This window comes from Botrytis deweyae, assembly GCF_014898535.1.
Source record: "Botrytis deweyae strain B1 chromosome Unknown BDEW_064, whole genome shotgun sequence".
NCBI lineage: Eukaryota > Fungi > Ascomycota > Leotiomycetes > Helotiales > Sclerotiniaceae > Botrytis > Botrytis deweyae.
Window position 1 is genome coordinate 35,750 of NW_024066271.1, and position 24,929 is coordinate 60,678.

Below are 24,929 nucleotides of genomic sequence, written 5' to 3' on the forward strand. Positions count from 1 at the left end.
CAAAACAAGACCTGTTTCTACTGATCTGCGAATTCAATGCTAAGTCCCTCGACTTCAGTCGATATTTGATTTATGTCGTTCCCTCGAAGGGTCCCTTCATCGGCCCTGCTGTCAAGCTTGCGCACATCCTCATCTCGATCCCAATTTTGTCTCCGATCCCCCGCAAGCAAATTAAGATATGCATCCACAGAGCAAAACTTAGGAGAAGGTCGATCATTCAAAGGACAACTTTACGAAAGCACCCAGGCGCGGTTGATCAAAGAACGTGCGGAAAGGCAACAGTACTCTAAGAATCGAAATGAAAGTGCTGGAGGAAAGAATTCGGCTTTGACATTCGGTGCGCAGATATTTTTTAGGTTTTGATAGCATATTGGACACTGCTGATGAATCGACTATACAGTTATCATATCGGTGGCTATAGGAGGATATTATTTCGGCTCCTACAGGAATCCCGGTGCACCTACGTCTTCCACTACCCCTCTTTCAACCACAAAAGCTCTTCGACATAATACAGGCCGCTCAAATCTCGAATCCGCGTGGGCGGATTTTGTCGAGATAGTGGGCAAGGAAAATGTTTCTACCATTGATTCAGATCTGGAGAGCCATTCGGGCAGTGAATGGTCATCTCATTTGAGAAAGCCTAGTGAAGTACCATTTATGGTGGTTTCCCCTTCATCAACAGAACAAGTTAGCGAGATTATGAAGATTTGCCATCGAAGGAAAATACCCGTTACTGCATACAGTGGAGGCACAAGCTTGGAAGGCCATTATGCTCCTACACGAGGTGGCATTTGCATAGATTTTGGAAGGATGAACAAGATTCTAAAACTACATAAAGACGATATGGATGTGATTGTTCAACCAGCTGTTGGCTGGGAGCTCCTCAACGAAGAGCTAGCGAAGGATAATCTGTTCTTCCCTCCAGATCCAGGTCCAGGCGCCATGATAGGAGGAATGGTAGGAACTGGATGCAGTGGGACAAATGCATATAGATACGGTACCATGAGGGAATGGGTCATGAATTTGACTGTTGTCTTAGCTGACGGAACAATCATCAAAACAAGACAGAGACCTAGAAAAAGTAGCGCTGGATATGATTTGACTAAGATGTTTATTGGAAGCGAAGGAACCCTAGGATTAGTTACTGAGGCTACGTTGAAGGTCACTACAAAGCCGAATACTACCAGCGTGGCAGTATGCAGTTTTGAAAGTATAAAACAAGCAGCGGATTGTGTTGGGAAGGTTGTCACCGAAGGCGTACCGATTGCCGCCATCGAAATCTTGGATGACAATCAAATGCTAAGCATTAACAAATCAGGTATGACAACTAAAGCATGGCTCGAAGCACCCACACTTTTCTTCAAATTTGCAGGGACGCCTAATGCTGTCAAAGAGCAAATCAGTATTGTTCAGAGGTTAGCAAAGGCAACGGGAAGCAAAACTTTTGAATTTGCGAAGAATGCAGAGGAACAAGTTGAGCTATGGAGTGCAAGAAAAGAAGCTTTATGGTCTGTCATGGCGATGCGGGAAAAAGATGGTGATCATGTTTGGACTTCGGATGTTGCTGTACCAATGAGTCGATTGCCGGAAATCATTGAAGAGACGAAAGCGGATTTGGCCAAGAGTGGATTGTTTGCTTCCATTGTGGGACACGTTGGAGATGGTAACTTTCACAGTGAGTATTTTTAGGATTCCAGCTTGTCACAAAATACGCTAACATTTACAGCTATTGTCCTTTACAATGATACCCAAAGACAAATCGCAGAAGAAGTAATGCATCGAATGGTTAAGAGAGCCGTGGAAATGGAGGGTACTGTGACTGGTGAGCATGGAGTTGGATTGATCAAGAGAGATTATCTGAACCATGAATTGGGCGAGAGCACAGTTGATGCTATGAGAAGGGTACGTACCAAACTATCTTGTCATTCAGCTGTATTACATTTACTAACACATTGTAGCTAAAATTTGCATTCGATCCCTTGTGTTTATTGAATCCAGATAAGGTTGTGAGGGTCGAGAAGCCTAAGCCAGGAGAAGTTTCAGAATGGTAGTTTAAAATAGAAGATACCAATAAAATAGTTTGAAGAATGTACAAACCTGGATGCCACAGTTATGGTAAAGGAATCATCTTATGAAGATATGTAATATCTATAGAAATTTAATAGTTGAATCAACTAGATAAGATGAATATTGTAATTGTAAGACATTGAATAACAATCCGCAAACACAGAACCTCAACCATACATTCCAACCCAGTCCAATGGTTACCCACTTGAGGAATCTAATGTTATCCAGAATTGGATATATTCACGTGACATTGTACCCATGCTCCTCCTCATCCTCCACTTTCCCCTCATTTTGGTTTACCTTTCCTTCCACCACGACAAACCATTTGCAATGGTTGAAACAAATCAAGAGCCCCGCAAATGGGTTGGTTATCCTTCTCCAAAAGAAGGCCCTAATATACCATTTATAAGAACGGATGACAAGAATCCTGCATTCCGAGGGTGGCTTTTGGTGGTAGTTGGATGGCTGTATGTATTCTTCCCAGCCCAGTCAGAGCTGTATCCCACTAACGTCCCAAAGTGTTTCCAAAATTGGGTTCATTCAAGGTCCCTTATGGAACAATGCCAAAATGAATGCGTTGAGAGATATCAAGGGTTTGGATGAGTACTTTGAAAGATGGGATGTAGGTCGAAGTGTTATATCCGATACGGTTGATGAAGATTAACAATGCACAAACAGCCTACAGTAATTCCACTCGCGATTGATTCACCATCTAATGCAGCATTGGATGGTTCCGATATTAAGTCCGTTCCTGTCGTCCCAGAAGACTCGGCTGAACGATATCGTTCGGTGGCTGAATACCACACCCTTTATCGTACCGGAAAATTAACACCACTAGCCGTCGCGGAATCACTTCTCCCCCTGATCAGGAGAGATATTAATCCGCCAGGAGCTTATTCCGTTGCTTTTACTGAGAGTAATGTTGAAGAAATCCTCGAAGCTGCCAAAGCATCGACTCTGCGATACCAGCAAGGCAATCCTTTGAGTATTCTCGATGGCGTTCCCACTGGTGTCAAAGATGACAGTGATGTTGCAGGATATAGAAGTCACGGAGGAAGAAAAAAGAATGATTCATTGTTCACTGCTGCGAAGGAGTCTACTTGGATCGTTCAACAATGGCAAAATTCCGGTGCTCTTATCATGGGAAAACTAAATATGCATGAGCTTGGTTCCGATACTACTAATAACAACCCAAATTGGGGCACTCCAAAGAATCCGCATAATTACCATTATTACCCCGGCGGTTCTTCCGGGGGTCCTGCTTATGCAGTTTCTTCTGGGCTAATTCCTTTTGCTCTTGGTTCAGATGGTGGCGGAAGTATTCGCATTCCATCATCATTCTGTGGTCTTTATGGATTGAAGCCGTCGCATTCACGAGTTGAGAACACTGGAAGCACAGTTACTGTCAATGGTCCTCTTGCATCAACTATGGCCGATCTCGAAGTGGCATATCGAATTATGGCAAAGCCTAATCCATCTGATCCGGTTGCTGCGCTATTTAGTCCTCCAGAACCTCTTCGAACTGCACGTCCAAAAGTCATCGGAATTTATAAAGATTGGTTCGATCGAGCCGAACCATCTGTTCATGATCTATGTACCAGATTTGTGGATCACTGTGAAAAGTCACTTGGTTATACAGTTGTCCCAATCACAATCCCGTACTGTCCTGAGGGTCAGCTTGCCCACGCTATGACTATTCTCACGAATATGGCCTTACGTGCAAAGAAATATCCATTCTCGGCCTCAGATTGGCTCAAGGATGCCACTCCCTCAAACAAGATACTTCTCACAATGGGTGCATATACTCCAGCTCGGGATTACCTCCTCGCCCAACAACTTCGCAACCTGCTCATGCAGCATCTGTCTTTCCTTTTCAAGAAATACCCCGGTCTCATCATCGTTACTCCTACTACGCCAATTCCAGGATGGGAAATAGAACACGAGGGAGACTTGCAACACGGAGCATTCGATCCAAATAAAAGTCTTAGGAATATGGAATACGTATGGTTGGCCAATTTCACGGGTATTCCGGGCATTAATTGTCCAGTTGGGTATGTGGATCCGAAGAAGGGAGAGGGTAAAATTCCAGTGGGGATAATGGGGAGTTCGGAGTGGGGAGGAGAAGAAGTCTTGATCGAATTTGGGAAGGAGGCTGAAGCTTGGCTGGGAAGGGAAAATGAAGGGGGTGGAAGGAAATTGCCGAGGGGCTGGGTGGATGTTGTGAAGGCGGCAAAGGAGAAGGTGGATGGAAAAGTGGTTGAGGGAAATTGATGAGCGGGGGCTAGAAGCGTGGATCTAATTATGCAAAGCTTCCCTGTCTAAAGATTAGGTTCGGATTTAGCTATTGCTTCGTTTTTTAGACCGAATGCTGGTGTTCAACGTTCATCCAAGCACCAGAGCATATATACCCGATCATCAAAAGCATGTCATATCGAACCCAGCAATTGGCTGAAATCTTTCTCTATCTAGAGTATTGACCTTCTCTATGTTACCACTCATATCCGTATCCGTTTCAAGTGAAGTTTGGTGGAGTTTGAGTCTTTTCCTAGGCAAGATACACAATGTAGTCAGAATTGCATCGCTTCAGGTTAATTCGGCTGATTATAATACCAGGCAGTTTCGAGTATGCTGCCACAGCACGGTGTTAAACGCACTATGTCTATGCACGTTCCAGATAGTTGATGTTCTATTGCAACTTCCCAACAGCTATCGAAGTTCTACTTACTATAGCCAATATTGTCCTCGCAATACATCCGTCGCTATCCTCTTGATATAAGCATCTGACTGATGTGTTTAAGAATCGGCCTATTGAGTACGATCTCAATCCATAACTCAAGAACAGTCGCTTGTGGATGTCGTGGTAGTAGAGAGAATCTTTATGTATCGGCTATTTGCAGTGATTTTAGTCTGATAAGTTTTGTGCTTGGATCTATCATTGCGTTTGGGTCATTCGCTTCTTGTATTTTACCTGCGTAGTTCGGTGCTGTTGATTTGTGGATGATCTTGCATGATGATTGGTCGATGCAGCTCCAACAAGATTTTTGTGTACAAAAATCAGAAAGTTGAACAATTTGTCAATCATTTTTGTAATCTCGAATGCCAAAATGGAAAAAATACCAAGAACTAAGGAAAAGTTACATTCCTTTTAGTTGTAACTTTGCGGCTCGATTTCACTCGAATACTAATCTCATACACTGAAGTGAAGATGTTCACTAATCAATCGAAAATGGGCTGGTTGGTCAGCAAAACGTCGAGTACTGATTTTCTTATTTGGTCAATTTGGCTTCGATGAGATTTGATTGGTAAGTAAGGTGGTGTTTGGATTGGGAAGTTGCATTCGGGAAGCTGCAGCTTTCGACGCTAATTTCTCCGCTTCGGTGGTTTTTTGGGCCACCCAATCGTTCTTTCTTTCCTTTTTGAACTTGCCAAATTGCGCGTTACTGCATTTGAGAAAGTTCTCAGATGTTTCTGGGATCTCAGAAGCCGTGAACCTCGTGGAATTAATATACCGGTGCCAAATGAAAGGACAACCAACAACTTCAAATGGCATCTCTGGACAAGTACAGTGAGATTTATCATTCCCTATCGAAGCTGCGCGTGTCATTTGAGCAAGCAATTCAAAATTCTTAGGATGGTTCATCAACCTCTTGTTCAACCGGCAGATCAAACATGATTTCGTGCCAGCAGATTTCGATTTTCTGCCTGATACCGAGCCTTGGATTATGTATATTGAGAATCATCTGTCATGGCAAGTGCTGAAGGCATACGTCTGGCGGTGTGGCAGTATATGCTGTACCTTTGTTATTACTCTTGTACGAACGCATTGTAAGGCTTGTGTGGCATCAAGACATTCAGAGATCATTCCAGTGGATGAAATTCGCGCAAAGAACGCCGAATCAGGCTTTCTGAGGCTTAGCTATGTTGTGTATGCCTCGCGTACAGTTTTCTTTGCTTCGCTCTCTATCGTAGCATCTAGTGGCCATTTAGTCCGTTCAGAATGACCATCTATGTTGAGCCTTATCATCAAACATTCCCCCACCATCTCAATACCTATCACAAAACAGAATATTGCACACTGAGCCAGAAATTCAAGATTTGGATTTGGATTCTAATCACAAGATGGACCCGCTATCAGTGAGCGCCAGCATCTCTGGATTGATATCCATTCTCGACATCATAGCTGGGAAGAGTTACAAATATGTCAAAGAAGTCAGGGGATCGACCCAGGAAGTCAAAAAACTTGTCAAAGAAATGACCGATCTATACGGCATTCTCAACCAGTTACGCCTAGTCGTCTCACGTTTTGACGACGAGTCAATCTCTTCCACCATTCAATTCCAGCACATAGATACTTGCCGAACACTACTTGACAGGATTAAAGAAAGATTAGATAAAGCTGACCGCGACAATATCGGTGGTCAAAAGTCGGCGATTGGCCGGAAAATTTCAAATTTAGGGCGAGCTCTTATCTGGCCTTTCAGCGTCGGTGAAACCAGAGCACTCATCGATGATGTGACGACACAGAAGTCTACTTTGATGTTTGCGCTTCAAGTGGATGGAATGAATGCGCTATTTGATGCACTCAGTGACCGGAAGACACAAGGACTAAATATAGAAGCAATACAGGCAAATGTGCTTGGCCTAAGGAATGAGAAAGCGATATCTATGTTGAGTAGGTGCTTCATCACAATTGTATTTCTTTGCGTTCAAACTAACGTGTTAATTTTTCAGACCAGAAGCAGAAGAAGATTATTAAATGGATAGCTCCATATGATCCCAGTCAGAGGCATCAAGAAATTGCGACGAAACTTCGACAGCCAGGTACTGGTCAGGTAAGGAGAGGCCATTCCTGCATGATGTTCTGGAAGATCTAGCTAAGAAAAATTACAGTGGTTCACTAAGGGAGATCCTTTCAAGTCCTGGCTTAATGAAAAGGCATCGAAGTTGTGGTTGTATGGTATTCGTAAGCATTCGTTCTGTTCTCTCGATAAACTTACCCCAGTCCAGGAATCTGTTCTGATGTTTGTCTTAGCTGGAGCTGGAAAAACTATATTAATGTATGTCATCAAGTAATCAATTTCTGGGCTAGTCTGCTTACTCGAAATAGCAGTTCTACCATCAGCTGTATCTTTGACCAGCTTGAAGATGGTGATTGTACGCGATTTCCAACTCTGACTGAACTTGACTTAAAACTAATGAGAAACTTCTTGCTTTCTAGGTTTAGCATTCTTTTATTGCGATTACAAGGATACAAAGACACAGGACCCTCTAAACATCTTGGGTTCTCTGGTTAAGCAACTTGTGTTAGCCGACCGCCGCGGATTTGCGGAGCTAGAAGCATGTTGGGTCAATTGTTGCCCAGATGAGGATATTGGAATTTCGAACCCAATATCGGCAGAGCATCTCTGTGAATCACTTCGGAATATATCACGTTACTTCGATAATGTTCATCTTGTTGTTGATGCTCTAGATGAATGCGGAGATGGTCGTTTGGATATTGTACGTCTTCTGACTGAGCTCAACGCTACCAAGGACAGCAATATCAAAATAATCTTGGCCTCGCGGCCCGAGCCAGACATCGAGAGCCACTTGGTAGATTTTACAAAACTCTCAATTGAAGCGCACAGAAACGACTTGGAACTCTATGTACATTCAAAAATGGAGTGTCTTCGTGAAACCAAAAAAATCCCCTGGAACCAAGAGTTGAGAGAAGAAATCGCACAACGGCTGGTGGATGAGGCACAGGGTATGTGTAAGTTATATCAATCTAACTAGTTATCTAATACCAAGTGCTGACTTTTAGTCCGCTGGGTAACATGCCAACTAGATCGGCTGTATGACATCGATACCATCAGAGGTGTCAGGCGAGCTTTGCATTCACTCCCGCCGACATTATTCGAAACCTATGAGAGAATACTAGACCGTATCAATCTCAGCAGTGGTGAGACCAAAGAGCTTGTTCGTCGAGTCTTGATATGGACTGTCTGTGCCGTTGAACCACTCTCGTTGGCCCAATTACTCGAAGCCGTATCCATAGACCTGTCTGATAAGCATTTAGACCGAGAAGGAATTCCGAATGAGCAGAGTATCCTGAAGAGATGTAGTAGCCTTGTTAGGAAGACTGAGGGACCGTGGGGCATTCGAATTGAATTAGCGCATTTCAGCGTCAAGGAATTTTTACTACTTGAAGTTCAGGATGACCGATATTCCATGTACCGCATGTCACAGGATTTTCGGAATGCTTATATGGCTAAGGTCTGTCTGACCTATCTATTGTTCGAAGACTTCCAAGACGTCACTCCTCACACTACACCCACTGAAAAATCTGCCACGGATAAGAAATACGCATTTTATCGCTACGCCTCGTGGAATTTTGTCAGTCATGCATGCAGTGATGCCGATGACGATAATATCTTGGAATTACTTAAACTGCTTTTTGATCCTATAAAAACGAATAGCTTCGTCTTTTGGGTCCAGGAACTGCTGATTCACTATCGTGACTGGAACAGTCGCCAAAAGATCATTTGCAATACTAGCACTTTGCACTTCGCGATCCTGTTATCAATTCCCCACGTAGTGGAATGGTTGATCTCAGATACCGATACCTACTCGTATCTAACCAAGAATGGCGATGTTGGTACCTTGTTAGCCTGTGCAGTAGCTCCCGAAATGGTTCTGTACCAGGTTGTAGAGGACACAAAATGTAGACGACATCCTCACCCTAATCGAAAAAAGAAAACATTGGAGTCTTTATTTCAGTCCGGCACAATAATTGATCCGCTTTCCCTCACCACAGGTGAATGGGGAGATTCTCCATGTACAAATTTGTTGGAGCTCGCCATTAAAGCCCATTTTGGGTGGGATATACTACTTCAGCATGGAGCTCTGATAACCGATTCATGTATCAAGGCTCTGGAAGAGGACTTTGAGGATAGCTATGACTTTATCACTAGTTTTGTACAAAGTACAAACCCCAAAAATGTCCCTGCTGATATCAATTCAAGGTCAGTTTTATCACCGCCTCATTTACGTTCATCTGTTTGCTCCAAATTTGAGTTCACTTTGCACACTAACACTATTCAATGATTGTGATTAGATTTATACAATTTGCGGGAAAACTCAAAGGCGTTGATAAACCTCTGGTAGATTCATTCTTTGACTCTAGTGTTGAGATTGACTCCACTGAAGCGATTGCCGCATTACACGCAGCAATCACATTTGGTCAGACGTATAACGTACTACAAGTTCTGAAGAAAAGGAACCCGAGCATAAATTCGTGTTCAAATATAGATGGACTGAGCGCACTACACCGTGCTTCGAAAGGCGGCCATCTAGAAATTGTCAAGATCCTTCTCGAACACGGTGCTTCATTGGATCTTCTCACTTCAACTTCTGAAATAAAGACTGCTTATGAGGTTTATGATATGAGGTCCGGTTATTACAGTTTGAAATCTCTAACCTCTTTTCATTTGGCCGTTGAGAATGGAAAGTTAGAGGTTGCCAAGTTTTTACAACGCCAGGGAGCAGATATCAATAAGCCTAACATATCGGGCGTTACACCAATTCATTCTGCCACTCGCCATGACCTCAACATGGTGGAATATCTACTTCAGTGTCCTGGACAACGCCATTCATTTTTCACCAAAACCAGTAAGGGATGGACCATACTGATGGCAGCAGCAAGGTTTGGGTCAAGTGACGTGTTCAGATTTGTTTTGCAGAACTCAGATATATCTATCGTACAATGTCAGGACAAAGCTGGTGTCAATTGTCTTCATGAAGCGGTACGATCTACTACTGAACCGGCATTGAAAATTGCAATTCTTGGAGAATTATGTGTAGATTTATACACACCAACAAAGGATGGATTCACGCCTTTGCATTTTGCAGCTAAAACTGACTCTTACACATTCGAAAAGGTCCTCAAATATGCTCTGCAATTATCTTTATGGGGATCTCAAGGTCCTACTTCTCTCAGAATCATGACAAAGAACACTTACTTACAGGGCTCAGATTCTCGGTGGGATGTTCTCAACGACACACAAGACATAATAAATGTCGTCTCTAATTCTGGATCATCCGTTTTATATATGTTGATGGACATGGGATACACTTCTGCCGAAAATGCAATAACAAAGCTTAGGCTACTACTTTCATCTAGCCGGAAGGTGAATCTGGAACTTAAGGACAACGAAGGAAGATCAGCATTATTAATACTTTGCAATTTGGTACTCCAATATTATGAAAGAGATAAACATACCGACGGGTTTTTGACTAATTCCCTGAAATTATTATTGCAACATGGAGCTTTGATCACTCAACAAGACCGGGAAGGAAATACAGCACTTCATTATCTTTGTAAAAGCCGGGGGTTCACAAATCTTGAGTATCGATGCATTTCTATTTCATTAGCGGCGGAACGCTGGAGACTTGCTGACACGCTCAAAAATGATAGCATATACATCCCTAAATGTATGAGTGCAGACGATAGTTATGGCCGAAACGATGGCAAAGATAGGGGTGATTACGGTGCAGATGGTGACTATTGGAACAACAACAAGAGGGCTGGCGAAGATGATGACGATAATGATTTCATGACAAAAACAGAACACACAAGGTTCCACCTGAGGAACAACTATTGCAAATTGTTGGAACTACCCAACCGATCAAATCGTACTGCTCTACACATATTCTTCGCGCAATTTGAAAATATTTGCCACCAACCATTTGCAAGCAAAATTGCGCTCATGTTAGTGTCTGCAGCTTCCGTAGACCAGCTGAACAGCACCTTCGTTAATGGTCGCACCCTTCTTAATATTGCTCTTCATCATGGGCAAGACCAGCTTAGCAAAATGCTTCTTGATCTTGGGGTAGATACTTTGCATCCCGATAAAGGAATGCCTCCACGAACAGCACTTGAACTACTCTGTATACACGGGTCGCAAAACAAATCTCTCATTGAAAGGATTATTGCAAGCCACCTGGACAGAAACTATTTGAATTTTGGTGGCTACACTATGCTTGATCTGGCATGTCTTCATTTTCAACCAGAAGTCTTAAAGGAATTGCTTCGAGTTGGGTGGAACGCAGAAGCTCTGAATCGACGGGGATTGCCGCCGATCGCAGCAGCTATTCAATCTGGAGATACAAAAGCCGTTGAATCCCTATTAAGATATGGAGCCGTCATTCTTAATATATACCAAACACACCTATCGCGGTTCTCTCTGTACATGTCTCTAGCTCCAAACTCAGGAATGTGTAAACTTCTTGACGAAAAGGGATTCAATGATTGGCATTGCAGAACCAGTGGGTATTTCCAGGGGCAATTCGTACCTGGATTAAGCACAACACAAACAATAAATGGCAGCACTATGACGGAAAAGGAATGGCTTCTCGAGATAGATAGTGTGACACCCTTGCATCAGGCATCAATATATGGCACCAAAGAGACTATACAGTATGCTCTGGAATTTGGAATTGATATGGATGTCGATGTTACTGCAAGTTTTGGTATCACTCCATTGTTCTTTGCGATCTATGGCAAAAAGCCTGACATCACTGAATTGCTTCTATCAGAAGGTGCCGCAACTAATGTTATCTACGGTCCCCGGAAATTGACACCGCTACATCTTGCTGTTGCAGGAGGCAATGAGCTGATTGTTGAGACTCTTCTTCAATATGGAGCGGATGTTCAAGCTCGTGATGGTGCAGGGCTCACTCCGGCTACGCTTGCTTGGGATCTTAAGTATGAAAGTATAGCTGAAATTTTGAATGAAACTTTAGCCAAGCTTTGTAAGTCTGACGTATACCTTTTCCGAGCCTTTACTGTCTTTCCTAGCTGAAAATATTTCCAAACAATAACGAAAGTTTCAAGATCATTCCGATTACTGATATATTTGATATGTAGTAATATCTGCGCCCATTTGTCCAAATAACAATATATCAGCTGCAGAGACAGATATAGTAGACGGTAATACATATGTATCTGTTGCAATTGAAGATGCTATTATCCGTCAGGACCTTTCTACTCTGAAATATCTAGTTCAAAATGGCGACAGCATTGAAGGGACTTGTTTCTGCGGGTGCAGTCCATTACTTAAAGCTTTTGTGAGAAGCTCTTCCAGAGAAATTATTCATTATCTATTAGATAATGGAGCTTCGTTAACTGGAGTAGTGACGTGTACAGAACAACTACCTACTTCTGGATTTACACCTCTTCACTACGCCGCAATGTTGGGAGACGAACAAATTGTGGAAAAGATTCTCACACTAGGAAAGCCGACTCCTCAACAAAAGGTCCACCCTTTACATGTTGCAGCATATAACGGGCATTCTGCTTGTGTTAGGCTGCTCTTGAATTATGAACTCGAGAATAAATGTGGAATTGACATGAAAAGCGACGTTGCTAGTCCTCGATGCTTCGAGGAAGCGCAAATTGTGAGCAATGATGATCATGTTGCCAAGGATATCGGCGGGACAGCTTTACATTATGCTTCTTTTCAAGGCCACTTGAATACTATGAAGGAACTCTTGAAAGCAGGAGCAGATCCTAATGCTCGAAACAGGTGGGGAGAAACACCTCTACATATTGCCGCAGAGGACGGTCAATACCAAGCATGCCAAGTCCTGATCTCTGCTGGAGCCAGTGTGTTATCTCGAGATTTTTATAACTTCTGCCCAATTCACGATGCGATATCGGGAGAGCATCAGCGAATAGTGCAGGTTATGATAAAAGAATTGGTCAGCTTCGATATTTTTTTGGACGATGGAAGTAATCTACTGGCTTATGCTTGCCGTAATGGCAATGCAGAGACAATAGAAATACTGATTGCCGCTGGGATGAACATTAATTCAACCGACAATTATGAGTGGCCGGCATTTTTTTCAGCTATGCTTAGCCAGACTTTGACTGAAGAATTCCAAATGAAGTTACTAGCAAATGTTGATAATCTTTACCAAACCCATAAGACGGAAAGTAGTTTACTTACGATTCTTTGCTGGGAATCCCTTCTTTTGGTAGTCAGAGAGTGAGTTAATCTTCTCATTGCTTTTGCAACTATGACACAACTTTATAAGGCTGTGGTATTCGACTGATAGTTGTCGCCATTATCTCTCGAAATACTACCAGAACGCTGACTTGACATAGATTACTGAGAATAATGCCTAAAGATAGATTATACCAGTATGTTAATTACATCAGTTTATATGGTACAGCTCTATACCGTACAGCAGAAATATCTCGAGAGCAAAATTTAAAAATAGCAGAGCTGCTCATAGACCATGGGGCTGAGCTTGAAATCATTAAACCGTCGCACGGCACACCTCTGATGGGTGCGTGTTACTACGGTTATTATGACATGGTTGCGCTGCTTCTCAGAAAAGGAGCAAGAACCACATGCAACAAACGCGATGGGACACAAATGACTGCAGTTGAAGAAGCTAGACACCATCCTGACATAGTGGCCTTGCTAAAGAAGTTTGAAGACAAAGGTGTTGAGGCATTGAATGAGCCCAGGCCAGCTCTACTTGCCAATATGGTGAGGGTTGAGGAGTGCATGAATAGGATTTCGAAAGAGGAGGAATAAGAAGAAGACCAGGAGAAGGGGGAAAAGAGAAACGAAGAAGGGGAGACGGAGGAAAGTGAGGAGGAAGGGCGCGAAAAAAAGTGATGGAGATGAGACGCAACAGAGTGATGTCTTTGAAAGAGACAAGGAGTCAATGTTTTCGGGTTGCCAATGGAATAACGGCCTACTATCCTATGCTTAATAAGTATCTTGAAGTTCCTTATTAATTCAATCATAGGAATCTGTATCGGCACCATGTTCTTCAAACCCTGGAATGTCACTCAGTGAAGGTTGTGAAAAGAAGATCCGAATGCTGATGCTGTTGCTAATACGGCTACATATCCGTAAACAAGCTACCACTCAAGATGGTGATCTCATTTCGCCCATCAAGATTCAAAATACAAATCTAGTGCTGTATCCTTGATTCAGTAAGTCCTACTAAATGTTACACAAAACACTCAATGATTCATGATCAAATCTCTCATGGGTCTAAACTTCGCAAATTCCTCATTTGATATTTGGGTTGGTGACACGCGGGCAGTTGTGTACAGCTGAGAAAAGGAGACGCCACAATATAATTTCAAAACGCCACCATCAAATCGTGCATAATCGTGTCCAATCAGCATCATACCTTCCGTTTCTGGCTTCACACATATAGTATGGAGTGGATAAGTACCTACTGGTGGTTGTCTGTAATTCCGTGTGTCTTATTATATGAACCGGCAATGAAACCCCTCTCCTTGGGTTGGAGTTTCGTTCTTCTCGATAGCAGTGAATCTGATAACGTTATTTAAAAGTTTTAATGGGATAGTGAATAATAGCTAGCTTTGGTTCATTTCTTTTTTCTTAAAAGTTCTTCCTCCTCGATCTCAAAACTCGAAAATTCGTTTTGCCAGGTTGTTGCACTTTGCGAAACTTTCCCTTTCGTGATTTACAACTTCGACAGCATGGCTTTCTCTCTTATCTGGATCTTTGTATCCATTCTGGTACTTTGGGTCTCCAATGCGTACCTTTCGCTGAATCGAAATATCGCGATCGCAAAGACCACTGGACTTCCCTACATCATATCTCGTGGGTTAACCGTGAAACCTTCGTGCCGTCGTGAACTTATTTCTAACCTTTGGTGTAGCAATCAACGGTATAGCTGGATTTCTCTGGGCCGGTATCCATGATATTGTTTTCAGTATTCTGAAATGTCTCCCATATTCTCAAAATTGGTTATATCCAATGATTATGTAAGGTCGCATCGCATTAGCATACATCCAATCAACTGACTCATAGCAGCTATCTTGACCCCCATCGAGGATGGCACTATAGCCAGGAACTCCGTGAACTACATGGAGAAGCATTTCTCATCATTAGTCCTGGTCAGATATATCTTAGCATGGCCAATGCAGATACTATATACCAAATGTCTATTCGGCGAAATCACTTTCAGAAACCCATTGAAGTATACGGAATTGTCGATTTGTACGGAAAGAACATTCTCACCACGGAGAAGGATGAATGGAAACGTCATAAGAAAGTTGTCGCGCCTGCATTCTCGGAGAGGAGTTATGCTGTAGTGTGGAAGGAGACTATGAACCAGGCGTATGGAATGCTAAGACATTGGTCAGGAGCGAAAGATTCGAATGAAGAGAATCTGGAAGTTAAAGATACTGCACCGGATACTGCGGTTTTAGGTCTACATGTTATTTCTGGAGCGGCGTATGGCATTAGCCAGAGCTGGGAAGGAGACGATGAGGAGTTGGGTAACAATATTGTTCCCGGTTTCAATACCACTAAGCTTGAGGGTAATCATCGATTGATGTTTAAGGAAGCTCTGGGTACATTGGTTCATGATATCATTTGGGCAGCGCTTGCTCCGATGTGGGTATACAGTAAGTGGAATTTCTTTCTTGGTGAGTCTGGACTACAGGTGAGATCTAACACGAGCTTAGGTATCTCACCTTTCCATAAGAAGTGGTATCAGTCATTTGTCGAATGTGGTGACTATTTCAATGAGCTGTTTGATCACAATTTGAAGGTTATTGAAAGTGGCCAGAATAAAGATTCTGCAGCAATGGGCATTATAGGTATTTAAACTTCTTGAATTCCTGAAACAAATACTAATCAAACATCAGGTTCTTTGGTAGAAGCTACTCGACTCGAATCCTCGGATGATTCGAAGAAAATGCTCACCAAGCAAGAAGCGATAGCCGATTCCTTTATATTCCTCTTCGCAGGCCACGAAACCACATCTAACGCCATACACTTCATAATCCTCTTCCTGTCTGTTTTTCTCACGGCACAAGATCAACTTCAATCGACGCTTGATACAGTTCTTACAGACAGATCATCAGAGTCCTGGAATTATGAAACAGATTTCCCAGCTTTACACGACAGTTTTGTTGGAGCCGTCATGAACGAATCTTTAAGAGTCATGTCCCCTGTTATTGCCATTCCGAAGGTCAGCTTGGAATTGAGACAAATGAATTTTGACGGAAAAATTATCACGGTCCCGGCAAACACGTTTCTGCATTTCGATGTCATGGGTGTGCATCGAAATCCGCGTTATTGGCCATGTCAAAAAAGCCGGATTAGTGATAAATCTCACGATTTAGATGACTTTGTACCTGAGAGATGGCTACCCGGCTATGAGAAAAACTCAAAGGACAAGGCCTCCCCTGACGCTTCGAATGACAATCTACTCTTTGTACCACGTAGAGGAGCATTTATACCCTGGTCAGAAGGCGCCCACGCCTGTATGGGGAAAAGATTCTCGCAAGTTGAGATGATGGCTGCATTGGCTGTGATATTCAAAGTCTGGAGCGTTGAGTTGGATGTCAGAAAATGGGCGAGTGATGAGGAGGTTGAGAAGATGAATGTTGGAGATAGGAGAGTGGTTTACGAGAAAGCAATGGAGAGAGCGAGACGACTCATAAAGGAGAGTGAGACTGTTATCACGCTAAAGATGTCTGGAGAGCCTGTTCCTTTGAGGTTTGTCAAGAGAGGAAAGGAGAGATTTAAGGATTGCTTTGTTTGAAATGGACTAGCTGTCTTAATGGAGGTATCTAGGTTGGGGATGAAGAGGTACGGAGATTAACTTTCTAGTCTCTGCCATTTGCACAGGGATGGGTAAGCACTTGAGCTATCGAAGTCCGAGTATCTCAAACTGCCAATTTTAGATACAATGGTTAGGATTAGCATTTCATGAGTGCTTTTGAGAATACAAATGAATTGGTGAGGTTGTCATTTACACATAAGATCCTGAGCCTAATGATAGACTTCAATTATCATCTGCTCCAAGTGATAGGCACTCGTCTCATTCCATTTTACTTTTCTTCATCCTCCCCTCGGTTCTGCTCCCACATCTGAGAACTCAATAGCAGAAGTATGTATTAAATTGAAGTGTGAAAACAATATTCAGGAGTTAGTATTCCTAAGTTCACATATTAATTTTGCAATTTACGATCATATGGCATATTTGAACTAGGATTTTATATTGGAGTGAATTGCAATCTATCATAGAGAATAACGAGGAATTACATCGTACTAACACCACAAAAAAAACTAACAAATAGCAACCATGAGTTTAAAATAAAAATGCCAATTGTATTAGTTCAACCAGAAGAAGCACTCCCAAGCTATAGAGATCAAAACACCCAACTCCTCCTTTTATTCGCCTGACAATAATCACTGCCTCCAACCAAGAACTCCCCAAGTTGTTACCCCTCGAAATATTCTAATGAACCATCGACTTGCCAAGCTTACTTTTCCATCCCTTCGCCCTTTCAAACCCATTAGAATGGGTCTGGAAGTCCTCCATCGCTTGATATATCTCCTCTTCTGAATTGACGACAAAGGGGCCGTATTGGACTATCTTTTGGTCGAGGGGTTGGCCTGCTACTAGAACTAAAGAAGTCGTTAGTATATATTTTCTCTTATGACATGAGAGATAAAAATTAATCATTGGAGAGATAAATGAAAGACTGTAGAAGTGTGACTTGAATGAGTAGTGTAGCGAAGCAACTTGCTTTGGAATTTACCCCACCAACAAATGCCCCTGTCTATCTCGGCTGCAATCTGACCCCACTCGGGTAACATTCGGCCCCTTCTTGCATGTATTGACCCGCTCTTGCAAACTCTGCAGCCAACCCTGCAGCACGGCAGTCTGGATGGTGGTTTTTTCACTCTGTATTATTTGCAAACAAGAGAAGCGATTTCAACAACTAAGAAACAACCAGCGTTTGTGGTTTAGTGGTAAAATCCATCGTTGCCATCAAACTCTTCCTTCATCAGAAGAGTACGAAACAACCTCGATGGGCCCCGGGTTCGATTCCCGGCGAACGCATCACTGTTTTGCTTTTTTGATTGACTTCAATCTCATAGATGGTTGTTTTGTTATGGATTTTTGTGGTTGATGGTTCTGGTGAAGGAGATTTGACGAGTTTAACCCCTCTTTTGCTTCTGCAAATTTTGGACGCGGGGTTTGGGAGGTTGTAATTCAAAATAAAGCGAAAACCAATCAAACGAATGAAGAACTTACTAAAATGTGCATTTTCTTTAGCAGACTCTTCGACTTCTGCATTCACCAAATCTCCCTCCTGACGGAATACCACATTGTGGAATTGTGCAACCTTAGTCTTCTCATCTCCACTTCCAAAGACCGCCTCCCCACTCAAAATATAGGCAAAAGCGTTCCACCCAGCCGGTAATGATTGCACAATCTTTCCACCCGGTTTGATTTCTATGTCGAAAATCCAAACGGGTGTATAAGCTAAGTCTTTTACACTATCAACGCCATGACTTCGGCCTGAGATGATCTTCACATGTACTTTTCCATCGTCGATGTCGATGCGTGGAATTTCCTTGGCTCGTAAATCACGATATCGTGGCTCGCATTTCTTGAGTTTCTCGGGTAAGTCTACCCAGAGCTGTAATCCAATATTTGCGCTGCCATCAGCATGTTGTCGTGGCATTTCTGAGTGCATTATTCCTCTTCCGGCAGTCATGAATTGAAGATCTCCTGTTTCGATGGTCCCTGAATTTCCTGTGAAATCTTCATGGTCGACAGCACCTTGGAGGATGTAGCTTATCCTGATGAGGTTGAGTCAGTGGCAGTTTGACACGGAGAAATGAAAAGGTTAACTTACGTTTCCTGTCCTCTGTGTGGATGATCTGGAAATCCAGCTCCGGACTTAGAGTTGAAATGGTCAAGCATAAGGAATGGTGAGAAGTTCCTTAGTTGAGGTGAGCCGATTGAACGACGAACTCGCGCTCCCGCACCCTCCGCTTGCTCGCGTGCCAAAAAGGCTTTCAGGATCCTTCTTGGTGTTGTCATGTTGACTGCTTTTGATGTGCTAAAATATGAAGCGGATGGAAAGTTATAAAGTTGTGGTTGTGAAGGAGTTGTGGCTGTACTATTTGTAAACAAGTAACTTATGGTTTCGATATGCTCGATAATTGGATCTCTGAATACAATTGAGAATACTGCAATGATGATTGAAAAAAGAAGAAGAAGCAACTTCATCTGAATGGCATGAGAGTTTTATAGGATATTTGAGAACGGATGAGATGTGGATTTGAACGATATTGGACTCTACTCGAGTATTGAAATATTGATGATGAAATGCTTATCCGATTGCTTATCGCATTGCTTATGAGTTGCTGATTTAGGGCTGACCAATGCGTAGAGGATAAAGTTTTTTAAAATGTGGCTGCGGCTATTTGTAATGACCTCGGGAATATATGCCATTGGTCAGTCTCGATTGCTCAGCATTTCAATTCCCCCAATCAGCATTTGCAATCACAACCTTATTCTACTTTTGTAATATTGATGATAGATCCATCAGATCCTCGGTGTTTTAAACCAAGCTCGAGCCAAGCTACCCTCGAGCTATCCTGTAGGCTCAGGAGAGCGCCTCGCTAGCAAAATTGCCGAGGTGAGCAAACAACAAAATGACGTGAATTTTTATTTTCTAGGAATTCTAGTTCATCACGACAACTTTACATTTCTCCTTCGTTTGGGGTTGATCTTTTGATCTCTACAAGGAGGAATATCACCCACCAGAGCTTAGTGCAAACTGCGATCAATTGATTTGCTCAAGTACAGCTGGCCTCCATCGTTGGTTGCCCTCGATCAATCGTTTCATAGTCATAGTACTCACTGCAATCCCAAATCACTGGCATTCTTGACCCTAAAGTAGCTCGATACCATTATCTACCATCTAGATCTCTACAATCCCAGTTTAGTACCCTAAAAGCTGCAATTCTTTATTGTCGGTCATGACGAAACAACTGCCAGCACATATGCACTTCGGTACGATCGAAGGAAAAGCAATTTGCCCTTCAGTGCATTCCAACAGATGACAGGAAGGATTTAAGGAGCCTCTAGTGTAGTCTTTCATGCTCTATACCGAGTTGTTCTCACGATCTAGTGATTACTTCGGATTTGGCCTGGTGTGGATTTCTTCAGTACACTGGATTATGACAGAGCAACTGCTTGCTGGATATCTCAACACTGTCTGGAATAGTGGCTGTCAATTATTTCGTTGGATTTTATCAGATGTAAAGTACTCTGAGACTGATTCGTTAGATGGGATGCATGTTACTGGAAACGATCATCGCACTGGTTTCAAGAGGATGAGAAAGAAATCAAGTCACAATGTCTACTGAGAATATCACCTTGAAGTTTCTTTTACAGCGAGATACTTCAGACTATCCACACCAAAGCAGCCAATCAATTTTTCCTCTTCAGAAAATTCATGCGAATAGATACTAAATACTGGTATCTCAAATTCAGTACGGCAACTGATAAACTAGCTCGATCATTCCTGTGATCTTCCAGTGAAAAGCAACGCATTGTTAAAACACAAGTTTTGGCCCATTCATACCAGATGATAGCGCCATTTTTCTATCAGGAAGTTGCTCACTCCCTATCGTCCTTTTCGGTCGAGTCTCCATAAGAAATGAGTGAATGATCTACTCTAAAGCCTTTCTCCGCCAAATCTTTTAAAATTTCGCACAAGCTTTCGATGACCTCTTGATCAAGAACTGCTAAATGCTTCTGTTCATAAACTTCCTGAACGATGTCATAGTTGGGGATATTTTGTTCCTGTTCCGCAAGAGAGGTTTCATTTATCCAAGGTTTCGTCCATCCGACTCGTTCATCTACCTTGAATCTCCTTTTGATTTTCTTTCCAGTCAAGGTCATCTTTACCTGGTGGATGAATTCTGCAAAGCTCATTCCACGCTTCCATACCTTTTCCTTAATCCAACAATTATCATGATCATATTCGAAGGCCTTGTCAAAAGCTTTAAGAATATTGACACTTTCATCAGCCATTTGCTTAAGTAACATCTTTGCCTCCCCCTCAACCCCGCCAGGACACGTGCAGTATATATGCAATTTATCCAGCACTGGATCTGTGAATTTGTAACATCTGGCAGCTCGATGTAATATTTCGATGCGAAGGAACTTGTGTGTGGCAGGGAGTTCGATAAGAGGGATCTCATTAGATGAACAGAATCGCGCCGAATACGCAAGTTTATGGAATTCAGGACAAACGCTACAATAGAAAAGCCTCAAGATACACATCTTGTTTCGTTGGATATGGATGATGTTGGCTCGCAAGTATCGTCTTCTCGATGGTCTAGCAACCAGTGCACTAATGCCATTAGTCCTTTGCTATCCTCGATGGCGTGATACGTACAGTATTATTATCAAGACAGATTAGCTGAACCTATCCCAGAGTTTCCGTGTTCTGAATCTGTATATCGAGTATGACCGACTTAATGGTTAATCAAAGGTATTCCCACGCAGATTAAAAGGATATATAACAATTATTCCCGTAGTTAGGTGGGAAAACTTTTGACTTCCCGTGTGTCGAACGATGTTAGTGAATCTTGAGAATCATGCCACAAGGACTATTATGACTTTGACTAAGCTGAGATAAAAATTGATGTTTCAATGTACGTGCTCGAGTCAAATGCCCTTGGAACCACTCATGAAGTTACTATCTTTACTTTTGGGTTGAAATATTTTGTATGACGAAATCGTAGTCATATGGGAAACATGTTTCTTCATACCAGAATGATTGATTTAGAATCATGCATTATGATTATAAGCTTGTGAAAACGCCGATTTCAGAATTTGTGTTGGGTTCACTTGGTAAGGTAGTGTATACACATAAATGATATGGGTAAAGTGGGATTGTATATTGTTGTCTGCCCTCTTCGTATCAAGGGGGCGTTTGCTAATCTATATACACGTGTTCCAACAATTTGGCTTGGTCTACCTAAAATGACAAGTGGATACCAAAATGTCAAATCAATATTTCTGAAACGGTATTTAGGATTAATTGTAATTCATCGTGCCGAATGAAATAGACCGTGGTAACTTCATCTTTCACATAGCCTAGATCAACTTTATGCCAATCCGTGTAAAGTTCAAATTTCAATGATCCCAAATTGAACCACAATCTCTTCAATTCTGCACCCAACCATGCCCATCAAGTCTCCTTCATATCTGTGTATGTAATGTCGCCTATAGAAAAGAGGCCCCGTTGTGGCTTTATCACATATCTCTCCACTGCACCCTATATTTAGCAGGGCGTCATGAATCTTTCCTGTGCTCTCTCTTGCGCTTTTTTCCACTACTATCTCTCCCAACTCCATTATTTCCGCTTTGTCTCCGACCGGTTTCGCCCCCTCTCTCATCCTCTAATATCTCCCCGTCCTCCTTCAAACTACTCTTCTCCCCTCGGTCTTCTTTCACCCTCCCTCTATCCTGCAATGTTACATCAACACCGCTTCCACTGCCATCTCGATTACCCACGTTTCTTATCTCTTTCTTTCCATCAGACTCTTTATCCCGGACCCTTCGCTTCTTTTTCGCTGGGCCCTGCTTGCTGCCTTTCGACAGCTGTAATGTAGACCCCGTGATCTCAGCAAATTTATTGATCATGGGAGGAGGAATTATCTTCAACCCAAGTTGTGTGCATGACTTCGACGGCGAAGTGGAGTTCAAGCTGTGTGCAAATGAACTTATCATCAAGCGGGGAGCCATACCTAACGGAATTCGAGGACCGGTTGGAGGAGCTCTGTCTAAACCCAAGGATCTTTGAATTTCTGCACGATGCAAAGCCGCACTTTGTACAGCGGCTCGTTGCGCATTAAGTTGCTTTTGGACGAAAGCCTGTTGATCAGGTAGAATTTTGGGCACTTGATCTTGAACAGCTGGATGTTGGGTTCGAGCTTCCTTCGAAAATTTGGCACTTCGCTCCGTTGCTTGAACTGAAAGTTTCGATGGAGCTTTCTTTTCTTGAACTACACGTTGTGCTTGAATTTCCCGAGTCTGTAACAATTTACGTTGCAGTGTAGAAGATTTGAGTGAGCCAGTCAATAATTCGGCGTTTTGATTAATAAGTTTATTTTGAAGCGGGACTTTACTAATGGAAAAGGCTTGAGACATTAATTTGGGAAGACGGTCAGTGATAGTATGGGGATTTACTTGAACACGATCGCCGAGCTTTTCAGAAGATGTAATAGCCACTGAGTAATCTATCTCTGTATTTTGTTCCACTCTGGTCAGCGTATCAGAAGCACTAGCTCCATCATCCGAAACACCCTTCATAAAAACATCATTCGTCTCTGTGGATAGTTTTCGGAAGGAATAACCTGTAGTCGCTTGCTGAAAGCTAAAACTCTTGCCACGAAGCTCTATCTTCTCTGATACTAGAACTAGTGAGTTGTGCACTCTTTCAAGCTCCTTGGAGTCATGTTCTTTTTGCAAATGTTCGTAGAACTTATAGCTGTGATTGTGCTCATTGTATTTCCGACGAAGTTTCTCATCCTTCAGTATCATGTAAGAGATTAGCTTCTGGTTCCATTCGGAGCGCACCTTGTCCATAGCCTTCTGATTTTTGGCCTGTCTGAGATTACGGATGTAGTCATGACCTAAAACCCGCTTAGTACCCTATCGTCTGTAAAAGAGTGATCACTATCTTCTCACCCATACTTCGCAAAAGGCTCCCCAAATGATGTCTACTGATGACTCCATTCCACGATGAGCTCTTCTTTGTGTCATTAGCGCCCAGATCATGATAATAGTTTATATCATAGTTTATGTCTTTCTCCTCGACGACAATGCCTTTGGTAACACTTTTGAAGAAATCTTCGTTATATGGCTCGGGGGGGTCGTCAGAATGAGGCGCTCCTATTGAACGAACTACTTCCTCGCGAAAGGCAGCGAACTGGATTTGTGCTAGCGACTCGTCCGGCTTTTTATTTTTTCGCTCAAAGCCCTTCAGGCGCAGCTCTCTATCAATATCGTAGCTCCACTTCCTTTCGTGATCCGATAGTATCATGAATGCACGCTCGATGTTGTTCCAATTTTGTTTCATATCTTGTGATATTGTCGGTTCTTTTCCGCGCCATTTCGTTTTTCCTTCGTCGGACTCTGAATCATGGATCCGTCCTTGAAGTTGTCAGCAGAGTTTGAATAAATATCAACCATATTGACATACTCAATTCAGAGTATGCCTTCTTTATGTCCTCAATCGAGGCAGATGAATCCAACGATAACATCTCATAATAGTCCATGACTGGATCATGAATATACCGAGCTCCGTGCAAATCCTCTGCGTTGATTATACTCTGTTCAGCGTATCCTTTTTCTCTCGTCTTTTTGTCTGCTTTTGGCATGAAGTTCAATCCTGTCGGGGCTTTGAGCTCTTCAAAGCGACTATTTTTAAACTCAACATCCACCTCCATAGAAGCTTCCGCGCCCTGGAATCAACAACCAATGTTAGCATACAGATTGTATGTTTTTATGTGGCCGGTATTTACCGTCATGTGCGCTCCAGTTTCAGATTGAGGGAAAACGCCAAATCGAGGATGAGTACCAGAGCACACAGCTTCAGCAAATCGAATGATTTTGATATATTGTTCAAATTCGAATAACTCCTGTGCTTCATACTGTTCGACTTGATAGAGCTCATAGATAGTCAAGCAGGGAGAGCCTTTCTTTGGTTCATCATAATTTGTATTGAGTCCGCTAAGCTCTTCACTCGATGCCATGGTAGAAAACAATCAAGTACAAAAATGAAGTTCTGGTAGTATAATTTGTAAAGCACAAAGCAAGTATAAAAGAGATGCGGCAACAAAGTCGTACCAGTATTTTCACAGTTGACTGCCGCAAAAGAAAGAAGTTGATTTCAAATGATGAAGTTTTTCAAGCCTTTCACTTTGTTTACTTAACGGTATTAAATTGTCCCATCGGCTGGTCCATGTCCGAACCTCCGAAGTGATGTCTTT

General features: G+C 42.5%; 8 protein-coding genes across 8 annotated transcripts; 4 read left to right on the forward strand and 4 right to left on the reverse strand.

Annotated features, from left to right (window-relative positions):
* Nucleotides 1-72: 72 nt before the first annotated feature.
* On the forward strand, nt 73-2,051 carry EAE98_012343 (uncharacterized protein; the record flags this gene model as incomplete). The annotated part of the gene is made up of 4 exons (XM_038959968.1): nt 73-337; nt 401-1,675; nt 1,727-1,902; nt 1,959-2,051. The coding sequence occupies 4 exons, from the start codon at nt 73-75 to the stop codon at nt 2,049-2,051; spliced, it is 1,809 nt and encodes a 602-aa protein (XP_038803663.1).
* Nucleotides 2,052-2,397: 346 nt separating this feature from the next.
* On the forward strand, nt 2,398-4,338 carry EAE98_012344 (uncharacterized protein; the record flags this gene model as incomplete). Its single annotated transcript, XM_038959969.1, has 3 exons — nt 2,398-2,534; nt 2,587-2,689; nt 2,746-4,338. The coding sequence occupies 3 exons, from the start codon at nt 2,398-2,400 to the stop codon at nt 4,336-4,338; spliced, it is 1,833 nt and encodes a 610-aa protein (XP_038803664.1).
* A 1,003-nt stretch (nt 4,339-5,341) lies between these two features.
* Nucleotides 5,342-5,671, reverse strand: EAE98_012345 (uncharacterized protein; the record flags this gene model as incomplete). The annotated part of the gene is made up of 1 exon (XM_038959970.1): nt 5,342-5,671. The coding sequence occupies one exon, from the start codon at nt 5,669-5,671 to the stop codon at nt 5,342-5,344; it is 330 nt and encodes a 109-aa protein (XP_038803665.1).
* A 515-nt stretch (nt 5,672-6,186) lies between these two features.
* EAE98_012346 (uncharacterized protein) lies at nt 6,187-13,652 on the forward strand (the record flags this gene model as incomplete). Its single annotated transcript, XM_038959971.1, has 10 exons — nt 6,187-6,739; nt 6,799-6,899; nt 6,958-7,030; nt 7,100-7,124; nt 7,175-7,221; nt 7,286-7,813; nt 7,871-9,071; nt 9,164-11,859; nt 11,975-13,094; nt 13,214-13,652. 10 exons carry the CDS (start codon nt 6,187-6,189, stop codon nt 13,650-13,652), a joined length of 6,783 nt encoding a protein of 2,260 aa, XP_038803666.1.
* A 926-nt stretch (nt 13,653-14,578) lies between these two features.
* EAE98_012347 (uncharacterized protein) lies at nt 14,579-16,656 on the forward strand (the record flags this gene model as incomplete). The annotated part of the gene is made up of 5 exons (XM_038959972.1): nt 14,579-14,702; nt 14,761-14,866; nt 14,916-15,511; nt 15,572-15,706; nt 15,755-16,656. 5 exons carry the CDS (start codon nt 14,579-14,581, stop codon nt 16,654-16,656), a joined length of 1,863 nt encoding a protein of 620 aa, XP_038803667.1.
* A 449-nt stretch (nt 16,657-17,105) lies between these two features.
* Nucleotides 17,106-19,245, reverse strand: EAE98_012348 (uncharacterized protein). The gene is made up of 3 exons (XM_038959973.1): nt 18,767-19,245; nt 18,160-18,710; nt 17,106-17,525 (listed from the first exon to the last, which is right to left on the reverse strand). Exons 1-3 carry the CDS (start codon nt 19,141-19,143, stop codon nt 17,356-17,358), a joined length of 1,098 nt encoding a protein of 365 aa, XP_038803668.1. The 5' UTR covers nt 19,144-19,245; the 3' UTR covers nt 17,106-17,355.
* A 1,296-nt stretch (nt 19,246-20,541) lies between these two features.
* Nucleotides 20,542-20,973, reverse strand: EAE98_012349 (uncharacterized protein; the record flags this gene model as incomplete). Its single annotated transcript, XM_038959974.1, has 1 exon — nt 20,542-20,973. One exon carries the CDS (start codon nt 20,971-20,973, stop codon nt 20,542-20,544), a length of 432 nt encoding a protein of 143 aa, XP_038803669.1.
* Nucleotides 20,974-22,227: 1,254 nt separating this feature from the next.
* EAE98_012350 (uncharacterized protein) lies at nt 22,228-24,692 on the reverse strand (the record flags this gene model as incomplete). Its single annotated transcript, XM_038959975.1, has 4 exons — nt 22,228-23,570; nt 23,626-24,090; nt 24,140-24,401; nt 24,462-24,692. The coding sequence occupies 4 exons, from the start codon at nt 24,690-24,692 to the stop codon at nt 22,228-22,230; spliced, it is 2,301 nt and encodes a 766-aa protein (XP_038803670.1).
* Between the last annotated feature and the right edge of the window lie 237 nt (nt 24,693-24,929).